The following is a 17,904-nucleotide window of genomic DNA, read 5'->3' as shown; positions in this document are numbered from 1 at the left end:
TACCACTGACTGACCAGAGTCCTTACATGGTTGCTCCATGCATTCCATCCAAAGTATTAGTTGCATTTGGTGAAAGAGATGGAGTCAGCCGACACCCTCCTTATGGAAACAGCACGGGTGTAAAATTATGACAGCAGCTTTTTCTGAACCTACATAGACAATCATAGGTTCTTCTGCTAATCTCATGAATTATTGATTATTTTTATTTATTTTTAATTGGAGGATAATTGTTTTATAATGTTATGCTGGCCTCGCCGTATATCAGCATCAATCAGCCATAGGTATACATGGGTCTCTTCCCTCCTGAACCTCCCTCCCACCTCCCACCCCATCCCACTCCTCTAGAGCACTGAATTTGTGCTCAATGCATCATATATATTCCCACTGGCCATCTAATTTTACATATGGTAATGCGTATGTTTGAATTTGTGCATTGATTGTTGATTGTTACACAAACCTTTCTTTCCTGGATTAAACCTCAGTAAACTCTGCTCCTTCCTACTGTATTAAGTTTGACTTCACTGCATTTAACGTGGATGTTTGCATCCATAGCCCTGACAGAGATGATCTTTAACTTTCCTTCTGTAATATCTTTTTCAAGTGTATCAAAGTTATGTTGGCTTAACAATTCAGTTGGGAAATCTACCGTCTTTGTCCTTAAAGCTATCTGAATCTGGGTTATATCATTTTTGTGGAACAGTCTTGATATTGGTTTACTTTTAAAAAAAGTTAATTGTGAGAAAGAAACACATAAAACATCATCTTCACCATTTTTAAGTTTACAGTTCAACGGTGCTAAATGCATTCATATTGTTTTGCAACAGATCCCTGGAACTTTTTCATCTTGCAGAACTAAAACACCGTGCTCATTAAACAAAATCTCTCCATACTCCCTTCTCTTGGCCCCTGGTCACCTCCATTCCCCTTCTATGTTTATGAGTTTGAGTACTTTAAGGTACCTCATATAACTGGAACTATATAGTATTTGTCTTCTTGTAACTGGCTTATTGGTTCAAAATGAGAGGTGCATTTAGGAGTAATCTTATTCTGTATTTCTTTCTGTGATATTTTCAATTAGTGTTTTTCAATGATTTGGTCAATTTCAAAGTGTCAATTTGCAGCATGAAACTGTTCATTGTATATTTTTTAATCTCTATAGAATCTACAGGGGGAATCTGATATGTTTTATTACTTTACTTTCTCTCCCTATAGTCCTTTTTACCTTTTATCAGACTTATTAAGAGAGTATCATGTTTTTAACCAATATTTGTCTTGTTCATTGTTTGCCTTAGAGATAGAGGATAAAAACACACATTTTTCTAGCCTATTTTCTAATAGATTTATTTGGGGTTATAAATTATATTACTAGCACTATTTTATCTGCTTTCCTGTAAGTCTGATATTTTTAACATTCAGTTTGACATATTTTCTATTAATAATTTCCACTATGATTTGCATTATTTAGAGGCATATTGCTTGTTTTCTAAAATGTTGGGGCTGTTTTCAATTCCCCTTTGATCATTGATTTCTAACTTAATTCTATCATAGTCAGAAAATCTACTCTAAGTGAATGGAATCTTTAGAAATTTCATCAGTTTTACCTACTGGCCCTGGTATGGTTAATTTTGGTGTATATTGCCTGTGTATGTCAAGAGAATGTGTTCCATGATGTTGATGGGGTAGTTTCCTTATGTCACTTAGGTAAACTTAATTAATTGCAATTTCAAGTCTTTTATATCATTACAGACTCTTTTTGTTTTACTTCTGCTGCTTGTGAGAAAAATATGTTAAAATCTTTCACTAAGATCGTGCAATTTCTGTTTCTCTTCTGACTCTATCTGGGAAGGATCTCTAGAGTCAAGTTGACCACAGTCATTGACTCAGAAACAATTCTTTCTGCCTTGGGTTTGTCCTTAACCGTCAAAGGTTTTTTATCAGAGAGTCTTCACGTGTTCTGCATGCCACTTACCTCAGGCACCTCCAATCCTGTCTCACCAAATGCCAGAACACCAGTCTGCTTTTCAAAAGCTTTCTGCTGGGGCTGGGGCTGTGAGTCTGCAGTCCTTGGTGAAGCCTGCCCTGCCCCCATCCTGCCCGTCCAGTCTCTGGAAACGTCCTAGGGAAAAACTGTCCAGGTGTGTGAAGCCCACAGGTCCTTGGCAAAGCTTGGGGGCTTTGCTGTTGCTTTTTTGTTCTCCTGACCCCTCCCTGCCGGCTTCTTCCTATGGATGTCATGTCTGATGCTCAGTCACTTTCTCTCACCATGAATCGGCCTGAGTGAAATTTCTGCAGGTCACTAACCTGGCAAGATTCTCCCCTTCAGGTTCTCAGCTCTCTGCTTCCACTTGTCCTTGCATCATTCAGCACGCTTCAAAAGATAATCTACCAGTTTTGATTCTGTCTTTTCTAGTTGTTTAGGCAGAAGTCCCATCTGCCATCAGCTACTCTATTCTGCTTACAATCAGAAGATGCTTGAGTTCAAATTATTAGATTAGTTCCTTTTATTCTTTCATTGTCTCAGATTTTTACAGGCAGGCTTTCTTGGATCAGATATAGCTACAGCTCTTTGGTGCTTTTTTGTTTTATTGTTTTTTTTGTTTTTATTTTGTGATTTTTTTTTTCTGATTACCTTATATTTCTCCCTACTAGTCCAAAACTTATGGGCAAATTAGTGTTTTACTTGCTTCTCCCTATCCAAGAGGGAATAAAATCTGTATGGTGTTTTTTTTTTTTATCATTTTCTTATTTATATTTTTATCTTAAATTCAAAAACTGGATTTTTTCACTCCACAGGTGCAGATTTTATTCTAGAACTATGGATTTTTTTAATGCAATTCTTCATTAGTCTGCAGCATCACTTTCTGAAATCAAACAGCATTTCAATGTTTCTCTGCTATCACCCTCTCCAGTCCTTTTTTTCCCCTCTGTTTTACAACAGTGGTTTGGATTTCACACCTAGCCCTTGAGAATTGTTTGACTGGGTCTTTTTTGATGACCTAGTCCACTTTTATTGGTATCTTTCTCAACATATTCTGGTCTCTTCACACATCCTGGAGGGTCTTCCAACCAGTCCTCATATGGAGGCCATAACTTTTTCCTAGTTATATCTTAAAGAAATAAAAATAAATAAATAAAGTAATGCTTCATTTTGGTTTTAGTTCTCCTTGTTCTTTCTAGGACAGAAGGAGGGAATACCAGCTTTACACATCTTCAGACAAAATTAGCAAGCGCCACTCTTAATTCCCGTATTTTAAGGGTGAAATATACAATCAAGGGGGTTGGCTCTGTACAATATTTTCCTAAATCCTCAAGCTTTTTTCTAAGACAGGGACACCTGGCTGCCCATATGTTACATTTGAATTTGAACACTTAAGGTAGTATCTTATTTACATAATAGCCAAGGATTAAAACATGTGGGACTAAATCAGAAATATAGCAAAAGAGATAAGGCAATAATTCCCATGAATGGAAATTAAAATACACACACATATGGATAAACACAGAAAAGATGCTATAACAATATGGCAATAACCAGTATATTACTGAATTAATGATCTAAAGTAAAGCTCACAGGATCCTTAGAATCTACCACAACAAACCACTTAGTTAAAATCTGTAGAATTATAGTGATTCAGAAAAGAAAGGATGTCTAATGAAATTCAATCGCTTTTCTGAATTAAAGGCAAGTGACACTAAACTGTTTAATAGTGCCATATTTTTGTTTCCAAATATTGTAAATACTGAGGTTAGACATCAACTGACCTAAATCAATGTATCAGAAAGTCATGAGAAACCGCCCAATCCTAGTCTTCAATTCTTTCAAATCCATGAACACAACAATTTTAAAACATTGAGGAATTTCAAAATATGTATATTTTAATTTAGATCACATTTCTAGCAGTCTTTTAGATCTTTTAGAACATCAATCCAGGTAAAACATAAAAGGGACAACACTATGTTACCTTCAGGACTGTTTACAATCTCATGTAGCCTACAAAAGATTGAATTTTAAAAAATCGTATTCCCCATGTGCATCTCACCTCAGAACACTCAGTATCTGCTTAATGACCTTGTTTGCTGTATCATGACAACTTCTGGCAAGCTCTTGCCAAAGGAACTTTCAAAAATTAACAATAGCTAAAAAGCAGGAGGAGATAATAATTACTCTCATTAATGACATTGCTTGCCAGATTCCACAACAGTCGCTAGCATGGCAGGAAAAGACAGACTATTTTTGTGTCAGATACCCTTCCCCTTGACTTTCCTTAATTACTTTGGTTAGTTTTCCTTGACTCACCTTAACTCCCAGGAACATGCTCCCCCAAACCCACCACCAATTTTAGGCAATTAGATAACAATAATCCCCTACTAGGCTTGATACAACACTGTGGAAAGCTTAAGCTTGTCTTATAGAAATTAGAAACACAAACTGTATGTTAGATCTCAACACTTGGGTTTATTTTTAACACTGAGAGTAGGAATTTAAAAACTTTGAATAAGATTGTCTTTCATATACTTAATTAAAAGCCAAATATTATGAAGTCTACTATAAGCAATGATATTCACAAGGGTTAGGCAAAGAGGTAGTTTGGAAGAATAATTACAGTTTCCAACTTACTGAGTATTGAAGATTTCTATGTGTTAAGTTGTTTTAATTTGTTATATTGTTAAATTTATGCAACAATTTGATGCTATTAACAATGAATCAGGTGATTATTACAATTCCTGATGGTTTAAGATAGGATGAAATAACTTGCCTAAATTACAGAACCTGGAATAAATCTCATAAAATTGACAAAGTATATTCATGTAATGGAATGTTTTGGAGGTTAAAACCTTTCTTTCATAAATTAAAAATGGTAATGATATTTGACAATAAAACAGAATAAAAGCAACCAGGTGACTTGGTATAAATTTTGCATTATAGAGAGATTTCTATTTATTTGTGTGGGAGTGGAAAATCCCTAATGTTTTCGAAAATAAAGTAATAGTGGTATAATGGAGTGAATTCCAATAAAAACAATTAATTCAAGTAAGATGTTTAAAAACCCATTAGGGACTTACCTGGTGGTCCACTGGTTAAGACTCTGCCTTTCAATGCAAGAGGTGCAGGCTCAGTCCCTGGTCAGGGAGGTAAGATCTCAAATCCCTGCAACCAAAAACAAAACAAAACAAACAAACAACATAAAACAGAAGTGAAATTGTAACAAATTTAATAAAAGCTTTAAAAATAGTCCACATTAAAAACAAATCTATAAAAAACTTAAAAAATAAAACACCTAAAATGACTGTGTGAATCATTATTGACATTTAGAGTTGTAAAGCAAGTTAGTAGAGACCTTTAAGTGATTCAAAATGGTGACAAAGGGTACGAGAGCTGGGGAAAAATAGGTACACATAGCTTTCAGGGATCTCAGATAATCAGTTTCACGCTCATGGTCCTTGTTTGATGCAGCTAAATTCAGACCTGCCATTTTATATACATTACCTACAATCTCTAAGGAATTATTTACAATCTCTTAAGGCATATGCTTTAAACCTATTTCCTAGGGTTAGGAAAGGTTTGGCCTATTTGTTATCACTATTAACAAGTGCTTGCTGAGAGGAGAATTAGTAAATCATTTCAAAAGTAATGAGAATATGTGTTCCTTAAAAACTAATGAAGTAAAATTGTGACCATAGCGTGACAGAACTATTCTCAATGACTCAGATATCATGACCATAGGTGTATATTTGAGACACATTCATGGAGACTGAGCCTGGTAGGCTGCAGTCCGAGGGGTCGCTAAGAGTCAGACACGACTGAACGACTTCACTTTTACTCTTCCCTTTCATGCACTGGAGAAGGAAATGGCAACCCACTCCAGTGTTCTTGCCTGGAGAATCCCAGGGACAGCGGAGTCTGGTGGGCTGCCGTCTATGGGGTCGCACAGAGTTGGACATGACTGAAGTGACTTAGCAGAGGCAGAAGCATGGAGACTATGCTGCACTAATTCCTGTGAAATTGTCACTTTTTCCACATGAAACGTGTCAACTGACATGGGATATGGATGTTGTCATTATCTGTCTTAACGTTGTGTCTCTAAATAACTGATTTTACCAAAATGCCTCAGTCCTGATCTTTGTTCACATGACACCAAATCCTTCAGGTAAAAACTAAAGTACAAAAAGGAAATTAACAATTTAGCTTATGAGTGTCTTCCCACCATAGATTTTTTCAGTTTTAACTTTTCGATTTTTGTAGTTTGTGTATCCCCAGTATTCTCACCTGGGAAATTCCATGGACAGAAGAGCCTGTAGACTCAGCCCATGGGGTCACAAAAGAGTTGGACATGACTTACAGACTAAACACAAAAAGCTCATATATACATATATATACACTATATAGATATATATATACTGTATATATAGTGTTTCTTTTATCTTTTGATCCTTTAATAATGTCTCTCTTGTAACTAAGTATTCCTCGGTACACAGTAGAATCTATTATAATTGAAAGAACATGGAATTTGTATTCATGTAGAACTGGATTTATGTCCTGATGTAGATAAGTAAGCTAATGTACACCATAATTGTATTTAGGAACTACATCTTCTGCATATTGAATAAAATATCTGTGCTCTAGAATTATATTAAGAATATCCAAGATTTACATAGTACCGATGGCCTTTTTATCTCTCAGCAAATGGAATGTTTATTCCATTATCCACTGTATGATTAATTTATACTCTCACCACCACCACCCCCCGACCCGGCCCGTAACTCACTGGCAAGGTGGGTGTGCTGTGTTCTTAGTCACTCAGTCATGTCCAACTGTTTGCGACCCCATGGACCGTAGCCTGCCAGGTTCCTCTGTCCATGGGGATTCTCTGGAGAATCCAAGAACCCTGGAGTGGGTTGCCATGTCCTTCTCCAGGGAATCTTCCCAAGCCAGGGACCAAACTCAGGTCTCTCGCATTACAGGCAGATTTGTTACTGTCTGAACCACCAGGGAAGAGGCAAGATGGGTAGTTTGTATTTTTCCTGATCCTTATGCAAGCCCTAAATCATCTCCCTGCCACTCTGTTACATGAACAATCTCCCCTACAAGGTGAAGCTCTCATCCTTTCAGGATCACACGCGTCATTCCTCTACACTATCACTCCTCTTCCTTGTTGCAGGGCAGTGTGAGCTCACAAATCCTACCTTCTCTCTCATAGGACTTCTCAGGTGGCCCAGTGGTAAAAAAAAATTCATCTGCTAATGTAGGAGATGAAAGAGAGGTGGGTTGGCTACATGGTTCAGGGAGATCCCATGAAGAAGGAAATGGCAACCTACTCCAGTATTCTTGCTTGGAAAATTCCATGGACAGAGGAGCCTGGCAGGCTACAGTTCATGAGGTTGCAAAGAGTCGGACATAAGTAAGCATCCTTTCATTAACTTTATTGCCATTTCATATGATCATGATTATGTGTTTACCTTTATAGATAATGTACGCTTTAATGAAATTAAGAAAACAACTGCTACTTTAGTACCATTATTATATTTATTTTATTATTTCATAGTTTTAAAAGTTGATCTTATATTCATTTCCTTCATTAATCATTTTTAACTTATTTTATTTTGCTTTTATTCTCTGGGTTGTTCCTTGTTTGGATTTCAGCATTTTCTCACAAATCACCTCCTTCCTTTCTTTTTTTTTTCCTTTTTGCTTATTGAATAAAGATGTCTGCCACATTGGTTTCCTACTTCTTCCAAAGTCTTTTGTGCAGGGTTTTTCTTTGGGACACCTGCCCCCTAAATGCAATCACCCTAGCATTAGCTTTCTCTTTGTCAAGTCATTCAACTCAAATCTATCTTCACGTCTCTGAGTTAGTGGCTTTTTTTCTCAGGCTCTTTGAATCAATGTTTTTATAACCAGGAAATTAAAAAGATATGTTCTGTATCCATTCGATTATTCTCTTATAATTTCTGGAATTTCTCTTTCATGGCCATATTTGATAATAAATAATGCCTCTCTCAGCCTCCTTCACTCCCCTTTATCTTTCATGTTTTCTCATTTTCTTTAGATTCTGGGAATAGAGTGGAAATTTGATTGCACCTAACAATTTTAGCCAACTTTTCTGATTTTCTGCAATTGAATATAGTTTTATGTATTCCCTAAAACTCTAAATCTTTCTCTTCTTATAGCAGTAAATGAGGTGAGGAATATATCTGAATATAAGAAAATCAGTAACAATTTTTAGAGGTCTATAACAAATATATTCTCAAAAGGCCCACATTTTCAAAGTGAAATGCTATTCTCAAGCATTAATTTTAATAGAAATCTGTCTTCAAACTTTAAAGATAATAGGGGACAATTTTTAAGAATAATGATGAGCTTCTTTAAATTAATATCTTCTTTAGGAAGCAGATAATAGAACAGGTTTTATCTCTTAGAGATTTTTGTTCTTGTTTCTCTTTGCTTTACACCAGTAAAAAGTTGTCACAAATCATGGTTTACAGAAATTATAAAAAAGAGATTATATGATTGGTATTTATGATTTCACTCACTAATATTTGGCTTGGCACTGAGTCTCAACTCAGAAAACTTAGAAGAAAAGAATCACATTATTTTTATTTGAATAATTGTTACAAAGATTTGTTTTTAGTGTATTGTCATATGGCACTTATAGGGTTAAACCTTTTCTCTTTTTTTTCTCTCCATTCCTCCACCATGCATTACCATTTGGTTGTCATAAGAATGATGTTACTCTTTTTAAAAGAAACTTCTTAAAAGAATTTTTAAAACATTTTTGGCCATGCCACTTTACATGTGGGATCTTAGTTCCTCAACCAGGTATGGAACCCATGGCCCCTGCAGTGGAACTGCTAACCACCAGCTCACCAGGCAAGTCCATGAATGATTTTAATCTTAAGGAATGCAAATAACTCTGATTACCAAAACCATTTACTAAGCAACATACTTTTCACACTGAGTTATGAGAAATACAAGATGGTTTAAATGCAAACAATCCTTGTAGTATAGGAATTAGCAATATCAGCCAATGGTACAAATTCACATTAAGAATGCAAACATAAATAAACAACTCCAAGAGTAAAAGATGTCCATTTTATATCCAAGAGTGATATGAAAGGGCAGAGAATTTCCTGGAAGTTGGAGGAATAACTGTGATGTTAAAAGTAAAATTCTAAAAGCAGCTCAGCTTCTGGTCAAGGCCTCACTGCAAACTCCTTTGAGTGTTTCTGGAATGAAGTTTGGCAACCCTACTCTGGTGGCCACAGATGCTGCTGAGGATACACTGAAAAGCCTCCTGGGGTAAGAACTCTTCAGTATTTCTCAGAACAAATGGAAAGCTATCCTTCATTAGAACCAAAGTCTGTTGCATATTTCTGACAGCAAATGCATATATACTGCATATGCATATACTCCATTTGTATATATACTGGTAAATGGAGGTTACCATGTAGTTGATATTGTTCTATAGCTAAAGAAAAAAAAAACCTGAAAAAAGAAAATTGGATGCAGTCTTGTGTGAGCTCTGAGGTCCTACATCCTAGGTTTTCATCCTTGCACTAGAGCGTCCCTGGTGACTTAGTCGATAAAGAATTCGCCCGCAATGCAAAAGACCTGGGTTCAAGTCCAGGGTCTGGAAGATCCCCTGGAGAAGAAAATGGCAACGCACTCCAATATTCTTGCCTGGGAAATCACATGGACAGAGGAGCCTGCTGGGCTACAGTCCATGGGGTCGCAAGAGTCAGACACCACTGAGCGATTAAACCACCACCATTAGCCTGCTAAACTTTGTAAAAATGAATTAATCTAAATCTCAGTTCATCTAAATTTCTAGCACCCTCACAGTTGTAGTTAGACCTTGTCACTACCAATAAGGGCCACCACTCCTATGTAAATTCTATGTATCCCTGTCTGGAGTCCCCTTCACTTTTCTTTCCAGCTCTCTATCTTGTACCATATTTTTGTCAACTTTAAGACTCCACCAGGATTTCCAGTTCATGGATTCTACCAAAGTTTTACTCTCCATTATTCTGTTGGCTTCAATTCTCTCTTTCTTACTCAACTTCTGCTGCTTCAGCTTAGTTGCTTCTGTCATGTCCAAGTCTGTGCGATCCCATGGACTGCAGCCCACCAGGCTCCTCTGTCCATGGGGATTCTCCAGGCAAGAACACTGCAGTGGGGTGCCATGCCCTCCTCCAGGGGATCTTCCCAACCCAGGGATTGAACCCAGGTCTCCTGCATGGCAGGTGGATTCTTTACCGCCTGCAATGGGAAAGCCACCAGGGAAGTTCAATCCATGATAATTTGTTATAACCACCTTGTGGCTCAGTTGATAAAGAAAGTGTGCCATCAGTGCTATCAGGCCATCATGCTCCTTCCTCATTCCTAGAATATTTACTCTCCCTTTTTCCAAAGAAATCCTTCAATCTCTATCCTTTTCTCAGACCATAGCGTGCCCCTTTCCACTCTCACTTGTAACCCATTACCTAGACTAGAGTCACACACATCTACCCAGCTCCTAGCACTTGCATCCCTTAACTCTGCCATCCTGCGTTTCGCTGTTGATGAGCCATTATAAGCCCAACAACTCTCAGGACTCCTTCCACTTTTGCACTAACTCCTGTTTCCTTCTATTGCACGCGTGCTAACTGGTTTCAGTTGAGCCTGACTCTGTGCGACCGTAGGACTAGAGCCTGCCAAGCTCCTCTGTCCATTGGATTCTCCAGGCAATAATACTGGAGTGGGTAGCCATTCCTTCCCATCATACTAGATGTAACTTAAGTTCTCTGCCCATCCAAAATAATCAGTCCTTTGCTCTTTAATGGACCATTTCCATTAGCACCCAAAAAGAACATGTTTATATCACTCATTACAATGTAAAGTAACCAGAACTCTTCCTGTGAACCCACTTGTTTCTGATTGCCTATATTGCTGTCTCCAATGTCTTCTCCTCCATTCTCTCATCTACCCAACAAGCTTTGGTTTTCTCCATCCCAACAAAACTGCTAGTCTGAGTGCAATCAGTGGCCACTTTGTTGTGGAATCCTATGGTAAATTCTGAGCACATGATATACATTTGATTATTCTTCCTTCTTAAAATATATTCTTCGTTTGATTTCAAGGATGTCTTACTTCTCTTGCTTTTCACTTTCCTCCTCATTTGATGTCCATTAGTCTTCTTTACTGGTTTGTCCTGCCTCTCACTTTCTGTTTGAAAGCCCCAGAACACCTCTTTTTTATCTACACTCATGTCCTTGATGATCTCTTCCAACTGAAGGTTTTAAACGTTAGTTATATAATAAATACTTCCAAATTTATTTATCTATTCTGGGCTTCTCTCCCAAACTTCAGATTGCTATATATCCTGGCAAACATATCTCCTCCTGGATGTCTAATCTCAATCTGAACATGTTCAGAGCTGAATATCTGATACCACATTTATGTTAATGGCACCTCTATTCTAGCATTCCGTGGGTTAAACTCAGAGGACTGTCCTCATTTGCCCACTTAACTTGCAATTGACATTCAATCTGAAAGGAAATCTAGTTAACTCTAACTTTGAAATATATCTGGAATCAGGCCTTTGCTCATCATCATTCATTTCTTCCTCTACCGTATCTGAGAAGCATCACTTCTATTTTAACTCAGTGGACTAACATCTCTTTGTTTCCATCTTTCTTTTCATCATACTCTCTTCAGTACCAGAAGGATCCTTAAAAATATTAATATATGTCAGAATATGTCATATTTTCTGTTCAGAACTTTCCCATAATCCCTCCCTCCCACTCTTCTCCACATTACTCAGTAAAAAGCCCTAGTTTCTTCTGTTGGAATGAGCTTCCCAAATATCTGCTTTGTTATCTCCACTTTTCCAAATATCACCTTTGCAATAAAGTTTACATTCACCCATTATTCAATACTGCCCCTTTGAATTCTGCTCCCCCCAGGCCATTCCAATTCCTATTATCCTGCTGTACTTTCTTTCTTTTTTTTGTACTTTTTTTTTTAATTAAAAAAAAAATTTTTTTTAATAAATTTATTTATTTTAATTGGGGGCTAATTACTTTACAATATTGTAGTGGTTTTTGCCATACATTGACATGAATCAGCCATGGGTTTACATGTGTTCCCCATCCTGAACCCACCTCCCACCTCCCTCCCCATCCCATCCCTCTGGGTTATCCCATTGCCCCAGCCCTGAGCATTTGTCTCATGCACCGAACATGGAATGGTGTTCTGTTTCACATATGATAATATACATGTTTCAATGCTATTCTCTCAGAACGTCCCACCCTCACCTTCTCCCTCGGAGTCCATAAGACTGTTCTATGTATCTGTGTCTCTTATTCTGTCTCGCATATAGGGTTATCGTTACCATATTTCAAATTCCATATATATGCATTAGTATACTGTATTGGTGTTTTTCTTTCTGGCTTACTTCACTCGGTATATCAAATTCCACAGAACTTATCACTTCCTAGTAGCCTATATAATCATGGATTTCTTTATTAGTTTTATCATTTACTGTCTATCTCTCCCAGGTAGAAGGCATGTCCCAACAGATGGGGGATCTTTATACATTTACTTCAGTGGTACATAGTGTTGGTCAATAAATATACTTTAATGAAAGAAAAAATGAGTAACTAAGATCTGTGAAGTATTGCTATTATGTACATCATGCAATGGTTTGTGATAAGGGCTAAAAGATTAAATCATTTTGTTAACTGAGTGGCTAGCACTAATTAAGCCTTTAGTAAATGCAACTATAATATCAGTTTATGTCAGCTTAGATTGTCTTATTGTTTAGAAAGTGCTGAAAAGATACTAAGCAAATAGCTGTTTAAATTTTATGGCTATTCAAAGTGTTTGGGGAAAAGAACTTTCATTCTAATTTTAAACCAATTAAAATTATTTAACTTTACCAATATAGAATTAATGTTTATGTTCTATTTGTCATAACAGTAATTTTAAAGTCTACCAAAAACAAATGTTTTAAAACAACATATCTATTTGTATACATATATAATATATATATACATATATAAGATGCATATAGGTATGTTAATATATGTATGTACATATGCATATATTTACATTTATAAATGATGTATATACTATTAATGAAACTAACAATATTATTCACATCTGTTAGAGTTCACTATAATTGAAATAAAAATAAAATAATATTTGAGAACTTGATATTTGGTTCTGGTTCTGTATTGGATTTCCCAACAAATTATGGAAAAAAATTCAAGAATGACACAGTGAATTACTACAGTGTTAAATAATTGTGTTTTATACGTTCCTCTGTTTTATTTTCCCACGCTTATTTTCTTCTGAAATTGGCTTTGCACTGTCAATATTCCTAAAAGAAATATTTTTGAGGTTACATACGGCCTGTATTTGTTTCTTCTTAGTTCGTAACCATGGCAAATGCACTAGCGCACTGACAACCCTTTCCGAATGTACTAGAGCCCTGACAATACCTCTTAAATCAATCTTTTTTTCTCTATCATTCTCTCCAATGATCTCTTCACAATGTTCAGAGTAAAAAATCAAATCCTATTATACCCTTCCCTTGCTTAATAGCTCTTTTCTGCAGAATAAAGTTCAAATTCCTTCTCCTGGGAAACAAGACCTCCATGAGCTCCATTTGTTTATCTATCTTCCCAAAAGACTTGTCTTCACCTTCCTATTTGCACAAGGACTCCAGCCATATTGACTACTTAAAATTCGCCAGGATGCCACGTTCATCTCTGAGGCATTGTGCATGTCTCTCACTGTGTAAAATTCCAAAAGATATAAAACTGCTTTCTCTAATCCAGAGATTCTGTTCACCGACTTTGGTGGCTCCTACTTACCCTTCAAAACTTCTACAGACTTAGTTCCAAGGGGAATCTTTGTTGACTGTACACGATTGGGTTTGTAGGTCCCCCTCTGTGTTCCTCTAACACATTGTATTTTTCCAGTTGTATCACTTTGCATGTCCACAATTCCTAGCTTATTTACTTGCTTTTCTCCCATAAGATACTGTAAAATTCTTGAAGCAGGAGCACAAGCATGCCATATTCTCAACCTAGAGAGCACTTGCTACTGGGAAGTACCAGTTAAGGCTTGCTGATTGCCTAGTAATGCACAGCTGGGTAGTAAACCCTGGTCTCAGGAGTAACAAAGGTGTTGGAAGACATGGGTAAGAAATGACCTCAGTGCACGCAGCTCTGAACCAGAAGCAACCTAGCATCAAGATTCCATATGGAATTGCAAGACCCAGTAGTTCTAACCATGCTTCTGTCCTTGACGTCTTTGGGTAAAATTTAAACCTTTTCCGCTGCTTTGTTGTTTTCTATTCCATTCTCTCATTCTTTCACATGGACTCAAACTTTGCAGCTGATATTCTTACCAAACATTTTCATTTTGTTTTCAGTTCTATTTCTTAGTTTCTTCCATGGATTTCCTTCTCCCGGCTGACTTAATTATCTCCCTTCAGATTGCAGCTCCTATTGTTGCCTTTTCAGGTTAAACCTGCTCATTTTCTCATATTATCTATATTTCCAATGAGGGTTCATGGCAACGCTGTTTTCAAAGCTTTTCGCTGCAGGCTTTTGAGTTCAGTATTTATCCTACAAAAACTCTTCTTTGGCATCCATTTTACTTACCAATTTTACTCTTAAAACATATATGTCACGGACTTTTACAAAGTTCCAGGTGCCTCTCAACCTTATGTAATTGTCTCCTACACTCTATCTGAATGATTGCCAATACCTGAGTCATAATTAGTGGACAAAAACATTATATCCGGCCTTATAGATTTTTAATGTACTTTACTTCAGTGACTGCCCTTTGCTTTTCTTCTGACTTTTATTACTTGACCTGAGGGTTGCATTTCTTCAGTCATTTCTACAACAATCTTAAGGATATTTCTAATTTCTGTTCTTTCACTGCTCAAACTTAGAATATCAAATGCATGAATGTATGCAAGCTTCAGTATTCTCTAATCACATACCTGGAATTTCAGCAATTCTAAATAACACTGACCGGGGACCACATAGGGAACAGTTTGACATTGGTTAAGAAACTGAAGTGATCTCTGAAAGAATTTACAGTCGGAGTCAGTCAGGTAATCACTTTCTTTGCACCTGGGCAGTGAGACTTTCTTTAGGAGAATGTGAACAGAATGAATCTGTGTCCTCCACAATCACCGGGGCAGAGGTAAAAATACACAGCACCGCTGGGGTGAGGGGCTGTAACACTTCCTGTGCACCCACAGTGCCCGAGCTTGATGAAACACAAATGCGGGCAAAGAGCATTTGATAGGATAATGAGACAATGCTAAGTCAACAGGGATCTTTCCTCTGATGTGGCCAGTTGTTATTCTATTGCCCAGCATCTTTTCCTCATCTGTCTCATGACGCACTCTATTTTTTTTTTTTTTCTAATTAAGAGCAGCCACCTCCCTATCTCTTGGTCCTTGTGGTTGGAAGAAGTCACCCAATCTCAATATGCAGGTGGTCTCAGTACCTGTCAGTGTTAGTCACTCAGTCGTGTCCGGCTCTTTGTGACCCCAAGGAATGTGGGTCCCCCAGGACCCACCAGGCTCCTCTGTCCATGGGATTTTCCAGACAAGAATACTGGAGTGGGTTGCCATTTCTTTCTCCAGGGGATCTTCCCAACCCAGGGATCGAACCTGGGTCTCCTGCATTGCAGGCAGATTCTTTACTGTCTGAGCTACCAAGTTAGTCAATAAATCTCCCAGCCAAAGGATTGGTCCAGGGATGTGCATCTAATCCCATGTAGACCAATGGGATCCAGAACCAAGCTTTTGCATCCCCTCTTAGGGATCAGCAGAAAGTTGGACTTGAGGAAGAGGATGCAATCCAAATGCTCCAGGAGCCTGCTTGTTGGATGTTACTCCAGGGATGGGGTTTACATAGAGCTGAGGTGGAGAAACGCAGGGGATTCCCCGATGGCTCAGCGGTGAAGAATCTGCCTTCAATCAGGAGACACAGGTTGCATCCCTGAGATGGGAAGGTCCCCTGGAGAAGGGAATGGCTACCCAATCCAGTATTCTTGCCTGGAGAATCCCATGGACAGAGGAGCCTGGTGGGCTACAGTCTACAGGGTGGCACAGAGTCAGACGCGACTGAAATGACTTAGTACACACTCATGGACAAACGCCATTTTCTAGTGATGCATTGTGTCCCTACTTCAAGTTACTTCAGACATTCCCTTGACACGATGTGTTCCTTTTCCATTATGTAAGTTTGAGTTAGCTTATTGTCATTTAAAATCTAATCCTCTTGAGTAATAATTATACCCAGTTTCCAGGTAGGAAAATTCAAATACTGACAGGTAAAGTACTAGGATCAAGTAGGACAAGATAGAGTCTGAGACCTTGATGCCACATATATTTGAAGACAGATACCCCCCTAACATTCCATTGGATTACATACCTCTAGTGTGTATCTAAGCAATAGTTTAATTTGAGCAGCTTTTTTTCTTTCTAAAAAAAAGTTTTGTGATTTTTAAAGTTTAAAATGTATATAAAATGCATATGGGTTCGCAGTGAGTAGATGGCCATATAGATGAAACGATATTGAATAGGAGTTTATAATATTTGATGCAGATTGTGTAGTTTCCCAGGTTCCCCTGTCCATGGGATTTCCCAGGCAAGAATACTAGAGTGAGTTGCCATTTCCTTCTCCAGGGGATCTTCTTGACCCAGGGCTTAAACCTGTGTCTCCTGCATTGGTAGGTGGATCTTTTACCACTGTAGTCACCTGGACATTTCCTGGATTCATTATACTATGACTTTTATTGTTATACATGTTTGAGGTTGTTATATTAAAATGTTTTAAAACACACTTACATGTAGTAGTCAGGTATGTTTCATTTGTACTTGAGTGGAGAGGATCTCAGAACTTATTAAAAATTAGTTCAGTTTTTCTGACTTCAGTACACATACGGACTGCGCCTTAACCTTACCCAGCAGTGACAGATGGATGACCATAGTGAAATTCAGGTTATTTCAGCATGCTCATTGTAAAAAACAAAACAACCTTAATAGATTCCATGAATTCCTTTCTCCCTGCCTTTATCACTCCCAAGCAAGGCAAGAATACTTTTGTTAATTCCATAAAAGCCAATTTCCTGGCAGTTGTTTCTTAAAAAATGTTAGGGCTACACTTTGGTACCCAATTATGCATGGATACACGTATGATTCAAAAGGGAGCTGAATCTTGGGGCTTAGAGGGAATGTAGGTATGAGCATCAAATCAACAGTGAAAAGTCATGCAAAAAAATCCTTTTGTAAGAAGTTTGCATGTGCCATGTTTATTCCTATTCTTGTAAAACAACCGATATTTCCTGAGATAATTGCCATGTCTTCCAATGGCTTTAGCTCTAAAATTAATTCTGTTCCATCCATCATCCAATGAAGGAACCAGCTTATCTCTATTTATCAGGCTGATACCAGATTACCAACTTATAGCTATTGCTGGTATTTGTTTAGAAGTAATTCAACTCCATTTCCCTTTAGAGAAGACTTGCTAAAGTAAAGTGAAAAAAAAAATTAAAGCACTATGCTTCTTAACGTTTATGAATCAACATCTTAAAGGCTTCTCTCCTGCCTTTAAGACAAGTGGCTAAATTAAACAAAAGCAGCATGGCGTTAGATCACAGGATCTAAATTCCTCTGGGATTCTACTTAATGCAAATTCCACTTTTAGAGTTGAAAGGAAATTAGAGAAGTTTAGTGTGGATAAAATGTTTCAATTCAGGCATTTAAAAGAAACTGGATAAACTATTGAGCATCTGCTTCATGGAATCACACTGGGGGATACAACATCTTGAAATGAAGCTCCGAAAAAATAAATAATAAAACAGCTATTTTCCCCAAAGCTAAGCACCCA

At 37.4% G+C, this 17,904-nt stretch overlaps 1 protein-coding gene across 3 annotated transcripts in view; it reads right to left on the bottom strand.

Moving 5' to 3' along the window:
* The window catches only part of LOC145530572 (uncharacterized), a 414,567-nt gene that overhangs the window by 15,660 nt on the left and 381,003 nt on the right, over window positions 1-17,904 (bottom strand). For all 3 annotated transcript variants that reach the window (XR_014071907.1, XM_081552135.1, XM_081552136.1), the window contains one exon: window positions 5,065-5,149. Coding sequence is in view for 2 of the 3 variants with exons in the window: in XM_081552135.1 (XP_081408261.1) it covers window positions 5,095-5,149 (55 nt within the window). In the remaining variant the exon portion in view is untranslated. Of the gene's footprint in view, window positions 1-5,064; window positions 5,150-17,904 lie in introns of those variants that run through there.

The sequence above is a fragment of the Giraffa tippelskirchi genome, chromosome 12 (genome assembly GCF_054371585.1).
Source record: "Giraffa tippelskirchi isolate mGirTip1 chromosome 12, T2T-mGirTip1v1.2.pri, whole genome shotgun sequence".
NCBI classification, from domain to species: domain Eukaryota; kingdom Metazoa; phylum Chordata; class Mammalia; order Artiodactyla; family Giraffidae; genus Giraffa; species Giraffa tippelskirchi.
This window is presented reverse-complemented; position numbering and strand designations above follow the sequence as displayed.